The following is a 15,519-nucleotide window of genomic DNA, read 5'->3' on the forward strand; positions in this document are numbered from 1 at the left end:
CAGGAGAGCCCAGGGACCTTTCTGCCCTTAACAGCTCCAATAAATTCAATAAATGCCCCCTGGCTTTGTCAAAGGCACATCCTTGCTGGGGTACAGCCAGGGTGTGCTGCCTGCTCCTCCTCTGCTCACTGAGGGAGCAGTGGAGAAGGAATTAAAAGCAGCAGACAGCTCCTATTAAGCAGAGCTGTTATCCTGCTCTTTGTTCAGCTCCCTGCAAAATTGCTTTGCAATTGCTTTCCCTGTTAGAGTACATTTGTATTATTAATCTGGGAACATCTCATTAGGACCATGGCTATAACAGGGATGAGTTTGCAGTCTAAATTACCTTTCCTTGGGTTTTTTTTGGGGGGGGAATGTGTGTGTTTTCACCCCCCAACTACAGAACACATTTGATTTTCTCCACAGCGCGTATCCTGCTGCTTTTTTAGGTGGGGATCTGTGGTGCATCCCAAGCCAGGATGTAGGGATTCAGGTTGGGTGGAATCCCTGCCCCTCTCCCAGCCCTGCCACCCATCCCCAGCACCCCCTGCCACAATTCCCACTGTTGGAACATATTTTCCCTGCCTTGTCTGCACTGAGATTGCTGGAGGGGAAGAGCTTTTCACGTGTAAAACCAGCTTGGAGCCTTCCCATCTGTTAAACACAGATCCCAGCAGGGCTGGGGGGAGATGCAGGGGGTGAAGGCTTGAGGAGGAAAGATGTGCTGTAAGTTAAGGACTGTTTGTTATGATGATAGCCCTGGGTCCTGCAGGAGCCTGCAGTGATTTTTGTTTTAAGGGAAAAGAACATCCAAGGAGTTTGCAGAGCAGTGGGGGATTCACTGCAGTGCCTCAGCAAGGGCTGGGTTTAAATTTTGGGGCATCACTGGGAGGGTTCCAGGGTGTCAGCCCAGGCAGGGAGGGAGATCCTGGATCCAGCTCAGAGGATGAAGGAGCTGCATCCCTGGGAAGGTTTGGCTGAGCCCCTGTTGAGCTGGGTTCCAGAGACAAGGGAGCTTTGCTATTCTTGTGGGGATGTGGCTTTTTCTCATTCATTTTACAGCTGGCATTTACAGTTCCCACTAAAATCCTTTATCTTGGAAGCCTTTGGCACCATAATTACACAAGAATAGCAGAGAGCTTAGTGAGCCTTTGCTTCTAACCCTGTTTTCCTGTGTATTAACCCTGTTTCTCCTCCAGCTCTGCAGGCACAGAAAATGCTGTCAGTCCTTCAGCTGGAAAATAGAACAGACTAGAAATGAATTCTATAATTCCAGGGAAATTTCCTCCTGGGAGTGTTCCCTCCCACCTTGCTGTCCCCTGCAGCCACAGAGGTTTTGTCCATGGCTGCATCTTCTTTCCTTTAAATTAGGTGATTTCTTGCTGCACCATCACAACCCCCTCAACGACAGAAACTAATTTCAAATGAATTCATCTGAATTAATCTAATCTTGTGGGAGCCAGCAGCAGCTCTGGGACTGCTCACATCAACCACCACTGCCCCTCAGCTCCTTGGGGTCCATCCTCTTCCATCTCCCAGTGAAGATGCTTCCATTGGAAGTGGGAAAAGTCTTGTTGGTTTAGGCACAGTGCTTAAAACCATGGTAAATACAGTGAAATTCAGATGCTGGGTGGATTGGATGGTCTTCAGCCCCACAGCATGAATGTGGCTCTGCTCCAATCCCTATTTTAGGGTCTGAGGATCAGGATCACACAAATTAAGAGTGAAATAAATCCCAAAGCCTGTTACTTGGCCTTAAATAAGTTTCATGGCGTGGAGAAGAATAAAAATCAATCTTGTGTGCTGTTCAGTGAGGAAAAAAAAAAAATAAAATCAGTCTTTCTGTCTTACTAATTTCTGGCTACAGGAGCCTTGGCAGAGGAGCCCTGTTTCCCAGAGTACAGATAGCTATCAGGAGAGCTCTGTGGAGATGACAGAGTGTTTCTTCCAAGAAACAAGCAGCAAAAACAGGGCAAAAACTGGATCCTGAATGCAGTGTTCTATTTGCCATGTGCCTAATGTGCAGCAGCTGTAGCTACAGCCCTGCTGTGACCATCCTCTGCCTGCCTTGTCCCCATCCCAGGGCTGCTCCACAAATCCTGCAGGAATCAGGCTCTGTGCTGATGGGATGGGAGCTTTTTGCTGGGATTTTGATCCCAAAGGCTTCTACACAGGGACAAGGAGCAGATCCTCATTGCTCAGGAGAGGTTTACTGAATTGTTGTTGGTTCTCATCCTTCCCTCCATCTTTTTGGAGGGCTCTCAGCACTTCCAGGGAGAAGCTCCAGTGTGCTCCATCCCTGGCTGTCCCTGAACAAGGAGCCTTTATTAGCCAGCCAGGATTTTCCACTGCAGCCCTAATTCCATTACCCCATTCCCACGCTGCCTGGCACAGCCTGGAGGATTCTCCAGCAGTGGTCTTTGCTCAGGAATGTCGTGCAAAGCTTCTCCTGTGCCTTTGGAGCAGGATTTTCATTCCCTTTCTGAGTTTTCATTGCAAGTTTTCTTGAGCAAACTCAGCTCTCTGGAGGACAACAAGGCTTCTTGTTGCAGGTCCCAATAAACCAGGATTATAATTATTTTATTACAGCTTTTTTTTTTTCTGTTTTCCCTGAAGATTTCCCTGCCACAGCCATGACTTTTCCCTGCTGCCTGTGGCACATCCTGGTGTCCTTTGGGCTCCATCACCCACCTCGTGCTCTGGGGGTTGAAAGTGAGCTCTGAGCAGAGGAGGGGGCATGTGTTTATTCATCTCCCTGAGATCTGTGTTTTTCCTGGAAGCAGAGTTCTGCAAGCAAAGCAGGAGGTTCAGGAACATTGGCTCGTGCTGCCTGCATGCATTTTTAATGTGTGCACAGCTGAGAATGGGAAGGGGGTTTGCACGTTCAGAGGTCTTTATGGAGGCCCTAAATCTGAGTAAATCCTTTCTATATGAACTGAACCTCTGCTCAGAAGGCAGCACAGTTAATAAAGGAGAGTTACAGACATTTGCAGATGGGCAGGAGGGTGAATCCTGGCTGGATCTCTCCCAGGAGCAGTGGTGATGCTGTGGCTGGGCCATGGAGGGAAGGACACAGGGATGAGTTTTGCCCCTTTGGGGGCCAAGGCAGGAGCCCTTTGGGTCAGTTGGAAGGAAAAGTGACCAGTCCAGGTGCAGTGGGAGTGGCTGTCAAGGCCACCAGCAAACCCCACTTCATGCAGAAGATGTGGTGGCACAAGCTGGAGCTGACCAGGGTGTTCCTGAAGGAGAAAAGGGAGATGGGGGAGGATCTTTCATGGCCTTTGCAAGGATTCTCCAGTGCTGGAAGCTTCCTGTAGATCAAACTTGTCTCTGCTCCCCCCACCCCTGGGGATGGAAGGCAGATCCAGCTGGATGTGAAAATGGCAAGCAATTAAAGGTGCTAACAATTAAATCCTCGAGTGTTTTCTGGTGGGGAGGTTGTTAGGGCAGCTCTTCTCCTGAAGGTTGGTTTTAAAAGCACTGTTTTATTGCCTGCCAAGGGCTCTCTGCAATTGCACTCTGCCCATTATCTTTTTACTGCTGTTGTGTTTTCCTTGTACACACTTGAAGTGTTGCTATAAAATGGATGGAGAAGGCAGAGGGAGGATCTGTGTCTGGAAATAGGTACAGCTGCTGTGCAGAGCTCTCCTGGAACTGGGACCAGTCTTGGCCACCAGCACAAACTCAGAGAAGCTCAGCACAAACCTCACAAGCAGGAGGTTGGGTGGAGATTTCTTGTGACACCACCAAACCTTCAGGAGTCACCATAAAATTCCTCATTTGTTGATAAGCAGAATCCTTGGCTGAAAAGCATCTCTTTTCCCACTAAGGAAAAAAAAAAAAAAAAACCAACAAAAAAAACCACCAAAAAATGTTCTTAACACATTTATGTTGGCAAGTTTATATCCTGAAAAATATCCCTGACATGTTTTCCTGCAGGCTGCTCTGTAGGCTGGGGGATGCTGAGGTCACCCTGTGAGCATCTGCTCACCAAGCAAAGGCAGTTCCCTGTCCTCCTCCCCAGCAGCAGCTCTGCTGAGCTCAGCTTTGCTGGGCTGGGCTCAGGTGAGGCTTTGGCCTCACCTGTTCATCAGCTTTGCCCACCTGGTGCTTCCCTCAGGTTCCTCCCCTGCTGCTTCCCACCCTGTGGGACCTTTCCAGCACCTCTGCTTGCCTTCCCAAAATTCAGCTCTTGCCACAAGGATGCTCCAAGGATGGAGAAGGGCTCCAGGCTCAGCTGGTCCAAAATAGGGGATCTGGGATGGGGCAATGCCATGGCTGTGTTGGATGCTCTGGGACAGCCCAGTCTCTCTGCATCCCACTGGGGAAGGGATTCCTGGTGGCCCCAGGGGCTGTTTGGAGTTTTATGCTGCCCAGTTGGGCCCCTCTTGGCTGGGATGTGCTGGTGATGCTTTCCCTGCAGACAGCAGAGCAGAAAGATCCATTTTGGTAATTATTCATTTGTATTGGCACGTGTTTCATAGGGTGGCAGCAGAAAAAACTCTGAGTGCTGAAAGATCTCCTGGTGCTGCTTTGCTGCAAGTTAAAACTGGGGATTTCAGGATCTGTGTCCTCAGCAGGTGTTTCCCAACGTGGGGCAGTGGATGTTGTTGGATGGATGACATCCCATCTTTACTGGGCCAGTCATTCCCTAGTGGTTGGCTGTGCTGTTACCACACAGGGTTTGAGTGGTTGTTTTCCCTCTCTTTTCAAGAAACACATATCTGGATTCCCCTTTTGATTTTATCCATCTGTTCTCATCCATGTGGAGCTGAAGTGAGGAGGAAATCATCCCTCCTGCTGGAGCTGCTACACAAGGGGTTTCTAAAAACCCAGTAATGGGCTGAAATATGAAATTCTATGAGCTGCTGTTTTCCTGTCTTCTCCTCTCCAGCAATGCTCAGTTCAGGTTGGAGCTGAGAATGAAGCAGCTCACCCTTGGGTGCTGACAGTGCACTGAGTGCTCTTCTGCAAAATCATCATCATCATCCTCTTTGTGCTGCTGCTGATGTAACTCTCTCTCTCCCTGCTGAATTGCCACCAGAATGAATCTTGTGAGAATTTCTGCAAGTTCCAGACCACAAATAAAAGCAAACTGTAATTTTTCAGAGGATGTGTCTAAAATCTGGCGCCTCGTGAGGTGCTTCTTTCCAGAGATGAGTAATGCAACAGAAAAGTGTGATTTTAATTAAATTCAGCAGCTTTTGCTATGCTCTGATGTGTCTTGTTCTGCACGGGGAGAATTGATTCTATTCCACTTCATATAAATGGATTTTGGGGGCATTAATAGTGTGGTTTATCTCACAGTATTTGACCAAGATCATTGCCTGATGCTGCTGCTGTTTCACAGATGGGAACCAAATTTTGGAGGTGCTGCCTGGGTCGAGAGGCAGCTCCAGGTCCCCTCTTTGCTGGTCCCTGGTCAGCTCACAGCCATCTCTTGATTAATTAATGCTGCTTTAATCTGCCTCATTTCACAAAGCCAAGGAGGGAAGCATTTCCAGTGGTGTTAGAAATCTTGGAAATTTTCATTATTTTCTTTGGGCAGCTCCAGGAGTGGTGGGCTCAGGGTTCCAGAGCTGATGGCTGACAGGGGGCACAGTCAGGAATGGGGTGATCCCCAGTAGTTCACCCTCCTGGGGAAAAAAAGGAAAAGGAAAGGTTGAAGCTACCAAAATGATGTGCTGGGGAGAGCCAAATCTGAAATTCTGGGACTGAAGCAGCATCAAACCTCAGGAGTGGGACAGAAAGACTTTCCTGGAAGCAAGGGGGCTGTGGGGCTGAGAACCCCACTCCCAAACTGGCACACAGCCTGAAATGTTGGTGAAATCAGTGTCCTGTTTTTTTTTTTTCTGTGCATTGCCATGATGATTCCTTCAAACCAGGGGTGTCAGGGGCTCTGTACACCCAGCCAAGTCCTGCAAGTGTCATTTCAGCCTGTAGATCCCACACCATGGGAATGTTTTTGTGCCAGGAGGGTTCAGCACAGCCCCATCCATCCCAGCAGAAGCTCCTTTGCACCAGCTTGAGGCTCTGCTCCTTCCCAGGGCTGGAGAAATCCCTCACAGAAGGGGCAGCAGATGGGAGCAGCTCAGGTTCCCTGGGTGTCACACACTCCACCTGCTTTTTAAAACACTCAAGTGTTATCCCTGGACTTAAGAAAACAGGGGGAGATTATCCTGCTGGTGCTGGGAGGGTGGAATCCCCCTCCAGTGAGGGATAAATCACCTCCTTTAGACTCCTGAGGGTGTTTGCACAAGGCAGGAAAACTTCCTTGCAGATCTGTTTGAGAAACCATCTTCACTGAGAGCAGCCTGGAGTGGGAGCAGCTCCTTGGGATGGAGAGCCCTGAGTGGGTCATTTCCTCCCTCTCTGCTCCCAGGGCTGGTGTTTGACCCCAAAAAATCAGAGTGGAGACTGGAAAAAATGGTAAATAAACCATGCTGGGCCCTCCTTGCTCTTTGCCACTGTAGAAAAGGATCAGACTGAAGCTGCCTCATCCCTGACCCTCTGCTCTCTGCAGAGGTGAAGAGCTGCCTTCAGCTGCTAGGACAAGGCTGAAATATGCTCATAAATAAATAAATCTCCCTGTTTATTGCTGTTAGAATTGCAGCCTACCTGGCTTTTCCCTTTAAATAATTCAGAGGCAGGAGCAGCCAGGCAGTGCTGAGAGATTCCCTGTGCAGGGATGGATGGGGAGGATGTGGTGTGGGAGGGATCATGGGGCAACCTCACAGAGCAAGGGAGGGTTTTTTTTTTTTGCATGAGTTGCCTGGTGAAATATTAATTGATTGTCCCTGTGGCTGGCTCTGTGTTCCATTTGCAGGGAGCTCTGTGAGAGACAGAAAGTGGCCAAAATGTTTTGTAAGATCAAGGGGGTGCTTAGCATCACACGTCAAGAACTGACTCTAAACTCCAGAACAAATCTCTTGGTCTTTCCTTTCCTTTTCAGCTCTAAAACAAACACACCAGATCAATGCCACTTCCCTTCCCTCCTTTGATCTCTGGCAGTGATGCTGTGGGGTTTGGATGGGATGGAGCTTCTTTGGGAGCTTTATTATCTCTGAAGAGCCTGTTCCAGCTCTGTTTGATGGCACTGGGGGCTTCTGCTTTTCATCTGAGCAGGGTGGGGTTTGCAGCATGGGCTGGGAGGATGAATAGCTCAGCAGGTGGTTCTGCATGGTGGTGGAGTGAAAAAAAGCTGGTGCTTAGCTGAAGATATGAAATAAGAGACATTTTCAAATGAATTTTAATAAACTGGGATCTCTGCAGGGCTGCTGGGCTTCAGTGGACTCTAAATACTCATTTCTTTGGGTATTCCCAACTAGACTGTGCTCCTAAGAAGTTGCAATGTGCCTGGAGGTCTTGGAGAATTTCCCAGGGGATCCACAGCTTTTAGATCTTTTGACTGACAACATTTTTACTCATTTTACAGTGAAAAAAAAAAATGGCAGAGAGATTGTTCCCAAGCCAGGTGTTTGCTGTTGGGGAGCTCAAGGCTGGGGAAGGGGCAGCACCTGGATGGAGATGCTGCTCCCTGCATGGCTGGGGCCAAGGGAAGGGATCTGTGGCAAGGTTCTCAGTGAAAACCCTGTGCTTGTGAGAAATGCTGGGTTAAAAGATCTCCCAGCTGGTTTTTCTTTGTGCTGCCTTGGTAGGGGTCTGGTGGGGTGGGAGTGAGAGCAGAGCTCTCCTCTCCCAGTTTGTCCCCACCACATCAAATAGTTTCTGCAGCCAGCTCAGGTGTGTGACAAAAAAAATAACCTAAATGGATGTGTGAGTGAGCTTAAGTCAAAAGTAGGGAGATATTTCAAATAGGGGCTATTGGTAGAGCTAAATTAAATTGTGTTTTCCACTTATAACTCCTGGGGAAGAGCAAGGGATGAACAAAGGAAAAACCCAAGGCTTTGTCCAAACAGCTGCCCTTCAGCTCCATATTTTGGATGGTCCATTTAGTAATCCTCACCCTGGTGTGACTTTTCTCTCTAATTGCATTCTGTGAGTCCTTATTTAGCCATTAGCTGCCTCTGCAGGGACACAGGTTATTAATTCCTCCCCTGCCCTGACTTTCACTCTGGGCCTTCACTGGTGGTCAAGGTGAAGCTGGGAGGGCCAGAGGAGCTGCATCCCCATGAAACTCTGATTAGAAAATATTTTTCTCCCTTTTCTGCCTCCTTGTCTTACATGTGGGGGGGGTTGTATCACAGGAGCCAATTAAACCTTGAGCCCAGATTTATGGCTGGAGATGTGTCCATGTGATTTTAATATCTTTTATGGCTGTTTATTCCTTTCTCTGTGGTGTGGAGAAGGAAATAGTCAGAAATTCCTTCCAAAGTTCTTGCCAGAGCTTTGCATCCCTTGTCTTCCTCCCTCCATGGATGTGGTTGGACACACCTTGGGTGCTCCTTGTTGCAGAGCTGTAATTTGGAATAATTTTGATAGCTGGAATTTGGCTAAAAATGGCTGGAGCAGCTCTTTGCCCTGCTGGAATCATCACCTGGGCAGGGTTTTGATGGAGCTCACTGCAGCTCTCAGCACTATTTCAGAATGCTTGGTCACTGAAAGAAGGCTGAGGTGTAGCAAGGGACAGAAAGCAAATTAAAGCCAGTGAAAAGATCCCAGAATAGCAAATTCAGGGGCTAACCAGGCCATGTATTAAATCTTTCAGGAGAGGCAATCTGTCGTGGGGAAGAGGAGGAAATGTCCCTTGAGGGCAGCTGGGGGTACACATGGAGCCAGCTTTGCTCCTCCACAGCACCAGTGTCCCATCCCTGTGGCTCACAGCCCTGAGTTTCAAAAAATATTTCAGAATAATTTATCTTGTTACTTATTTGTGCAAATCTGATGTTACTATTGTCTTTTCATTGGTAGCAAATGATGTGCAAATGAAAGGAAAGCACCATGGTCTTGAGCTTTAAAAGCATGTCGTGGTTTGATTTGGGCTTGCCAATTTTAATATATTTAATTTCTTCTAGAGATAAGATTTAGGAGCCTTATCCAGGTGCCCAGGAGGGGTGGGCAGGGCTGCCCTGCTGCCACCCTCCCTGTCCCTGTGCCCCTGGGGGTGCCCAGCCCAGCCCAGCTGTAGCCACAAGGTGCCTCCAGCCCCAGCACAGCCTGGCCCTGAGCCACCAATAACACGTGGGGTTTAATTAAAACAGTGTTTTTCATCTCCCTCATACATTATTTGGTTATTGCTTCAGAAGGAGCCAAGGAATTCTTGTGCTCCCCCCACTCCCTCCCTCGCTGTTTTAATCTGCTTTTCTCCCCTCCTTTCTTTCTGCCCTTTAAGTGCCCTTTCCCTCATTTCCAGGGGTTTAACTTTTTTCAGCTGTCACAAAGTTGTTAAGGTGAGGAAGCCTGGGGTTCATTCCAGTGGGAAGCAGCTCAGAGTGCCCAGCCCTGAGCAGGTAGAAAAGCTCCACCACTGGAGGAGATGCTTCTGCATCCCAAAAAATCCAACAAAAGGCTGGAGTTAAGATTCCTGAGTTGCTTGTGCAGCAGCAGCACAGCAGGAAGGGCTCAGCCAGGTGCTGTCAGACCATGCAGCTCCTCTTTTTGGTGCCCTGTGTGCTCAGCCAGCCTCCCCACCCCTGGGGAGGAGGATTTTTACCCTGCCCTGCCAGCTGTGCCCTCGGGGAGCAGCAGAGTTGGGTCACTCTGGGACAGAGTGACTTGGCCATGAGCATTCTGTGCTGCCCAGCAGGATGCTCAGGGCTGGGCTGGGCTCTCTGAGAGGGGTGAGGCACTGATGTAACCCTGCCATTCCTTCCCTTCCCAGGCCCTTCCCTTCGGAGGAGACCACGGAAAATGACGATGACGTGTACCGGAGCCTGGAGGAGCTGGCAGAGTGAGTGAACTCACCTTCTCCTGGGAGGGGGAAACTTTGGCTTCCAGCAGAGGCAGATAAAGTTTGACAGCACAGCCTGGATGGCTGCTTTGATCCTGCTGCCAGGAGATTTTTGTGCTCTGACAAAAGTCCATCTTTTTCTGGTGTAAAGCCCTGGGAGATGTCACTTTTAATCAGGTTGAGCTGATGAGTGGCTTGGTGGGGGGTGAAAGGGGCCAAGCCCAGGGGATCTCCTGCTCCTCCTAAATCCCAAAACCCTGGGACATAATTCATCCTCTGGGGTGATCCAAGCCAGCTCTGGGAGTGGAATTGTTAACAGTGCTGGTTCCCCCCATGGTGTTTTTGGGAGCTGCATCCCCCATGTGTGATTTTGCACCACACCAGCTGGCCCTGGGGCAATCAGAGAATAATTTGGGTTGAAAAGAACCTTCAAGACCATTTCATTCCACCCCTTTGCAATGGGCAGGGTCACTTTTCACTATCCCACTTTGCATCCAAGCTGGCCTTGGACCCTTCCAGGATTTTGGCATCCACATCCTACCATGACACCCATCCTGCTTGTCCTTGCTGGGACATGGGGTGATGCTGCTGCTGTCCCTGTCTGTGTTTATCTGGTTTTTCTGCCTGTGGTGATGATGTAACAGGCTTTTAAAAAATCAACCTTGGACTACAGCACACACAGTGAAGTGCAGGCACTATTGGAATTCAATGGCAGCATTCCCATCCAGCCAGGGTTTTGCTTATGAAGTGCAGTCTGCTGCAAACAGAGGGATGGGCTGGGTGGATATGTGGCTTTATGCAGTTAAATATTATTGTTCCACAACATAAAAAATAAGACTCCTTAATCCAATGAGTTCCTTATGGCTTCAGTTATTACAAAAGTAAATCATAAATTACCAGCAGAGGGAATGGAGTACCCTGGAATTCCCTGCTTGCTGTTGGCTCCCAGCAGCTGCAGTTTAATAAAATTTTAACCAAGAAAGGGATCCTTTCAAGAATAGCATTTTTTTGTGCCCCCTCTCCAAAAATTCTCAAAATCCCTTTAATACTGGGGTTTAAAATTCCTGTTTCTCACACACAGATGTGCTTTTAATTGGAGAGAGGTTTGTGTGGGGGCTGTCACATGTGGGCTGGTGGGGATGGCAGTGCTGGCCTAGAAAGGGTGAGTTTGGGAGGCTGCACTTGGTTATTTGGTGCTGGAAGTGAGTTCCCAGATTTAAATCTGCTGAGGACAAGGTGTCCAGGTGGAAGCTTCCCAAACTGTTCCTTGTGCCTTGGTCAGAGGGGCTGTGATGCCCATCAGATAACTCAGAAGTTTATTTAACTAATTTCCCTGTTCTGTCCCAGATCTCCAACTTTTAACTTTCCCATTCCATTTTTCTTTTCCCATTCTTTGCAAAATCCTCTTTTTCACATCTTACTTAGCACTCCTGGGGGAAAGGCATGTTGAAACCAGCAGGGATTGCACAGATTCCCTCACCCAGGTTTGCCCTCCCAGTGCATGGAAACACAACCTACAAAACAGTGTCACAACTCCCTCACAGCTGCAAAAAACCCCAAAAAACACCCTGGAGAGCCCCTCAACACGAGTGCTGCTGCTCCTGCTGCCCTTTCTCCCTTGGAGCAGGGCTGGAGATGTGCCAGTCCCAGTGGTGTGGCACCCATGGGAAGGCTCTTTCTGAGCTCCTGCCCTGTCCAAAAATCTCCCCAAGGGCAGCATTCACTGCTGGGAACAATCCAGTTCCTCCAGCAGCCTTGGCAAGATGTGGCTGCAGCCAAAATCTTTTTTTTTTTTGGAGATGAGGAAGTGATTTCCACAGCAGGCAGGGGAATGATCCCAGGTTTTGAGCTCTATGAAACCTGCAGGGATTTGTCACCTCAAGGTGCCACCCTGCTGTCCCCAGAGGGACAAGGGGGGGTGAGGAGGGACAGCCCTGGTGGCTCTGAGCCACCAATCCACCCTGGCAGAGAGGAACCCCCAAAGGGAGCTCTCAGGGTGTTGTGATATTGCACAAAAAAACTCAGGATAAACACTGAGTTGATTCTAACTAGACTTTTTGTAAGCTTGTAAATGAGTTTGGGGGTTTTTGTTTTGATTTTTTTTTTTTTTTGAGAATATCAGAATGTTTCATTTCAACTGTAAGTACTGAAATGGAGCAGTTTGGTGTCCCCAGGTTGAGATTATGAATTGCTGTGCTGCAGAGCCTTTAAAACACAAACATATTTGTGCTGGAGGTGCTGATTTGGGCAGCAGAAAGAACCAGGCTTTGTCCCTGTTGTCCCCATGATGCTCCAAAAGATTGAGAACCTTTATCCAGCACGGAGGAGCTGTGGGACAAAAACCCAAAAACCAGTGCCAGGGGATGCAGGAACAAGCCACAGGACACTGGTGTGTTTAAAGGATGTTTAAGCCTTGCTGACCCCATTGTGTTTCACCTCTGGGGTTTTGCAGGGATTAATCCCAGCTCCAGACAGATCCCAGCCAGCAGATCAAGGCACATAATTGCCTGGAAACAGCTATTTAGTTAAAAAAAAAAAACCTACAATTGGTGATGGAAAGGGGAAGGGAAGCTAAAATACTATCAGGGGAGCTGGGAAGTTCTCAAATTCCCTGTTTCCAGCCCTCTGGCCCCTCTGTTTGAGTGCCCTGGGCCAGATGGCAGCTTGCAGCAGCCTGGGCAGATGGCAGGGGCTGCTTGCATTGCAAGTGGTGCCTGCTGGATGCTGGGAGGAGCAGGAGAGGGACAATTGGCCTCTGCTGCCTGATTTATTCCAGCCAGACCCTGGAGCAGTTTTGGGGGCAGTTTGTCCAGAGAATGAGCTGGGTTTGGAGCAGCAGGGTGTGGGTTCATCCCTGCAGCCTGTGCCCCATGTCAGGGATGCTGCAGTGACCTTTGTCCCCAGGATGCTCCTGCAGGTCCCCAGGGGTGGGAGCTGCTGCTTCCCACATGGCTGGAGCTGCTGTCAGGAGGCAATTATCCAAATTATCCACCTTCCCTGCCAACTGCTTCTCCATCCCCCTTTATGGCCCTTTCAGCTGCCCCAAACCATCCTGGTACCTCAGAGTTGTACTGAACATTTCACCTAAATTTTCTCTGCTGCCACTCGAGCTCTCTCCAGTTATTTTGTCTCATTAAATTTATGAGACTGATTAATCCTGGCTCTCTTTACAGCCCCAGAGCCTTTTTTATGATGAACCTTCTCAATTTCATGGCACTGTCCATCTGCAGTGGCACAGGGCAGATTTTGGGTTATTTGCTGGCTGCTGGAAGAATTCAGGGTCAGGCAGAAGTTCTGTGAATGGTTTGACATGAAACATTTAATTTTCTTAACTTTTATTTTTATTTTCTCTTCTGAAGACAATTTGTTTTGAGGAGTTGTAGTGTTGCATAAAGAACTAAATAAATGTTTTAGGCTAAGCAGGTCCCCACCTGGAGAGCTTTGTCCCACAGGTTGGTGTTGATGTTTTGAGCTGCAGCTCACTGGGAATTTATCCCTAACAAATTTATTGGAATAATTGTGTATTCCCAAACTTTCCATCCTAGAGAAGGGGGATCTGCCAGGCCACAATTCCTCAAGTGATGCCTCTTCTGGGCTCAGCTTCTTGCTGAAGTTTGTCCTGCTGTCACCAGCACTGCCCCCCTCACATCTTCCAAAATAGTGCTGTGGTCAGCAGAATTTCTCAAATGCATTAAGAGAAGTAATGAGCACAGGGGCCAAGGTGAAATGATAAGTTAGCTGCCATTTTTCTCATTATTTTTGCTGTGTTGGACAGACCAGGCACAACAGATAAATAGTTCTGTGGTGCAGGACACTTGATCAGAGCACTTGTAAACGTGTCTGTCCTTCTGTGTCACTCAGATTGATTTTTGCACATCCTGCTCCTGCATTTCTAGGATCACACTGGTCCCTGGAACTGTGTGAGGCTTTTTCTTGGGATCAGAGCATTCCACTTGGGATGGAGAATAGATGGGAAAAGGCTTCTCCTGCTATTTCTAGACAAGTGTCTCCATCCAAATCCAATCTGAGTAATTAAAACCCTGCCAGATCTCCAGTCCAGCAGCTGCTCATCCTGCACTCCCTCACCCTGAAACCTCAGCCTGCCAGATGTGCTGAGCTTTAGGGTTCTGCTTGTCCCCTCTGGCAGGATGAGGGGGTTGGTTGGAGGAGCTGGGTTGTTTTATTTTAGCTCCTTCTGTCCCTCCTGCTCTTTCCTTTGCTGTTCCTGGTGGTTCTGGTTTTTTCCTCAGCTTGGTTTGGACAGAGTTTTGGTGTGCTGGGTTTGTCCTTGAGTTTTTGAGGCTGGTACAAAACTCATCAGCTTCCCACAGCAGCTTTGATGGGTGGAGAGGCTCTTCAGTGGCCCTGAAATCCTTCAGAGCCTCCCCAGTGTCATTGCAAAGGTGATGTGCAGGTTTCTTCATGCTGTGTGGCATTTATTGGGGCACCATGTCTGTGTCCATGGTCCCTTCCATCCCTCCAGCCCCAATAATTCTGTGATTCTATGGATTTTCTCCTTCCCTTTCCCTCCCTCCAAGGAGAATCCTGGCCCCAGTCCTTGTGTTCTGGGAGCTCTCCTTGTGCCTGAGTGGGTGTTAGTGCAGGGCAGGCATGGCCAGTGAGGCAGAGCTCAACCAAAACCATTGTTGTTTTGCCTGAAATTGCCTTAGATATGAAAACCTTTATTCATTATCAGCTTTTCAGCCCAAAGCTGGTTACATCCATCCTAATAACAGCAATTGCAAATGCTGGTGTTGCCTCTGAGGGGTGGCTGAAATCCCTTTGCTAAGCCCAGAGCTGTCAATGGATCTCCTAATCCAGGCACTAGATCAGAGCTCTGATACCCACGGGTGACTCTCAGACTCTGCTGCTTTCATTGAAGGAGTAAATTGCTTTTCTTTGTGAGGAACGAGGTGATCTGGCTTTTCCTTGCTCAAGCTGCTGAATTTATTGCCTGAATTCAGTCCTGAGCTTCCCACTAAAATCATCCCTGTTTTTAAGGGCAGGGAGGGTGTGAGTTTTCAGCAGTGTGAGGATCAATAAGTGCAAAGCAAAGATGTCAACACCTGTGCAGCACCACAGGAGCTGGGCTGCTCCAGGACAGGCTGAGTTTTAGTGCTCTCCATTAAAACTGCACTCCTGGTGTTTCTCAGAGATGCTCTGGGAATGTGTTTTAATAAATAACAGACTGCTGGGTGATGGTGGTGGTGTAATATTTGGGTTTGAGGAACTCTGGTGCATCTCTCCAAAGCTCTGCAGTGGAGGTGTCTGGCTGTCCCCAGGATGTGGGAATAGTTCCCTTTTTTTTTTTTTTTTTTTTTTCTCCCCAAAGCTCTGCAGTGGAGGTGTCTGGGTGTTCCCAGGATGTGGGAATAGTTCCTATTTTTATTTATTATTATTTTTTTTCTTCTCCCCAAAGCTCTGCAGTGGAGGTGTCTGGGTGTCCCCAGGATGTGGGAATAGTTCCTATTTTATTTTAAAAATTATTTTAAATTTTTTTCCCCCTAAAACCAGAAATTGCAGTAGAGAGGGACCCTCTCCTGATTGGGCTCCTGTTGTGACATTAACCCAACCACACAGAAAGAAAAAGAAAAAAACAAACAAAAGAACTTTTACTTTTAAACAGTTTATTCTTAAAAGTAAACACTCCATGAGTTTAACATAGCCCATAAACACAATTTAGAAAAGCT

At 48.3% G+C, this 15,519-nt stretch overlaps 1 protein-coding gene across 2 annotated transcripts in view; it reads left to right on the top strand.

Annotated features, from left to right (window-relative positions):
• Positions 1 to 15,519, top strand: part of VAV2 (vav guanine nucleotide exchange factor 2) — a 112,803-nt gene that overhangs the window by 70,332 nt on the left and 26,952 nt on the right. For both annotated transcript variants that reach the window (XM_079323905.1, XM_079323904.1), the window contains exon 4: positions 9,761 to 9,829. In XM_079323905.1, coding sequence (XP_079180031.1) covers positions 9,761 to 9,829 — 69 coding nt within the window. The remainder of the gene's footprint in view (positions 1 to 9,760; positions 9,830 to 15,519) is intronic.

Source organism: Erithacus rubecula (genome assembly GCF_903797595.1).
Source record: "Erithacus rubecula genome assembly, chromosome: 21".
In the NCBI taxonomy this organism is placed as follows: domain Eukaryota; kingdom Metazoa; phylum Chordata; class Aves; order Passeriformes; family Muscicapidae; genus Erithacus; species Erithacus rubecula.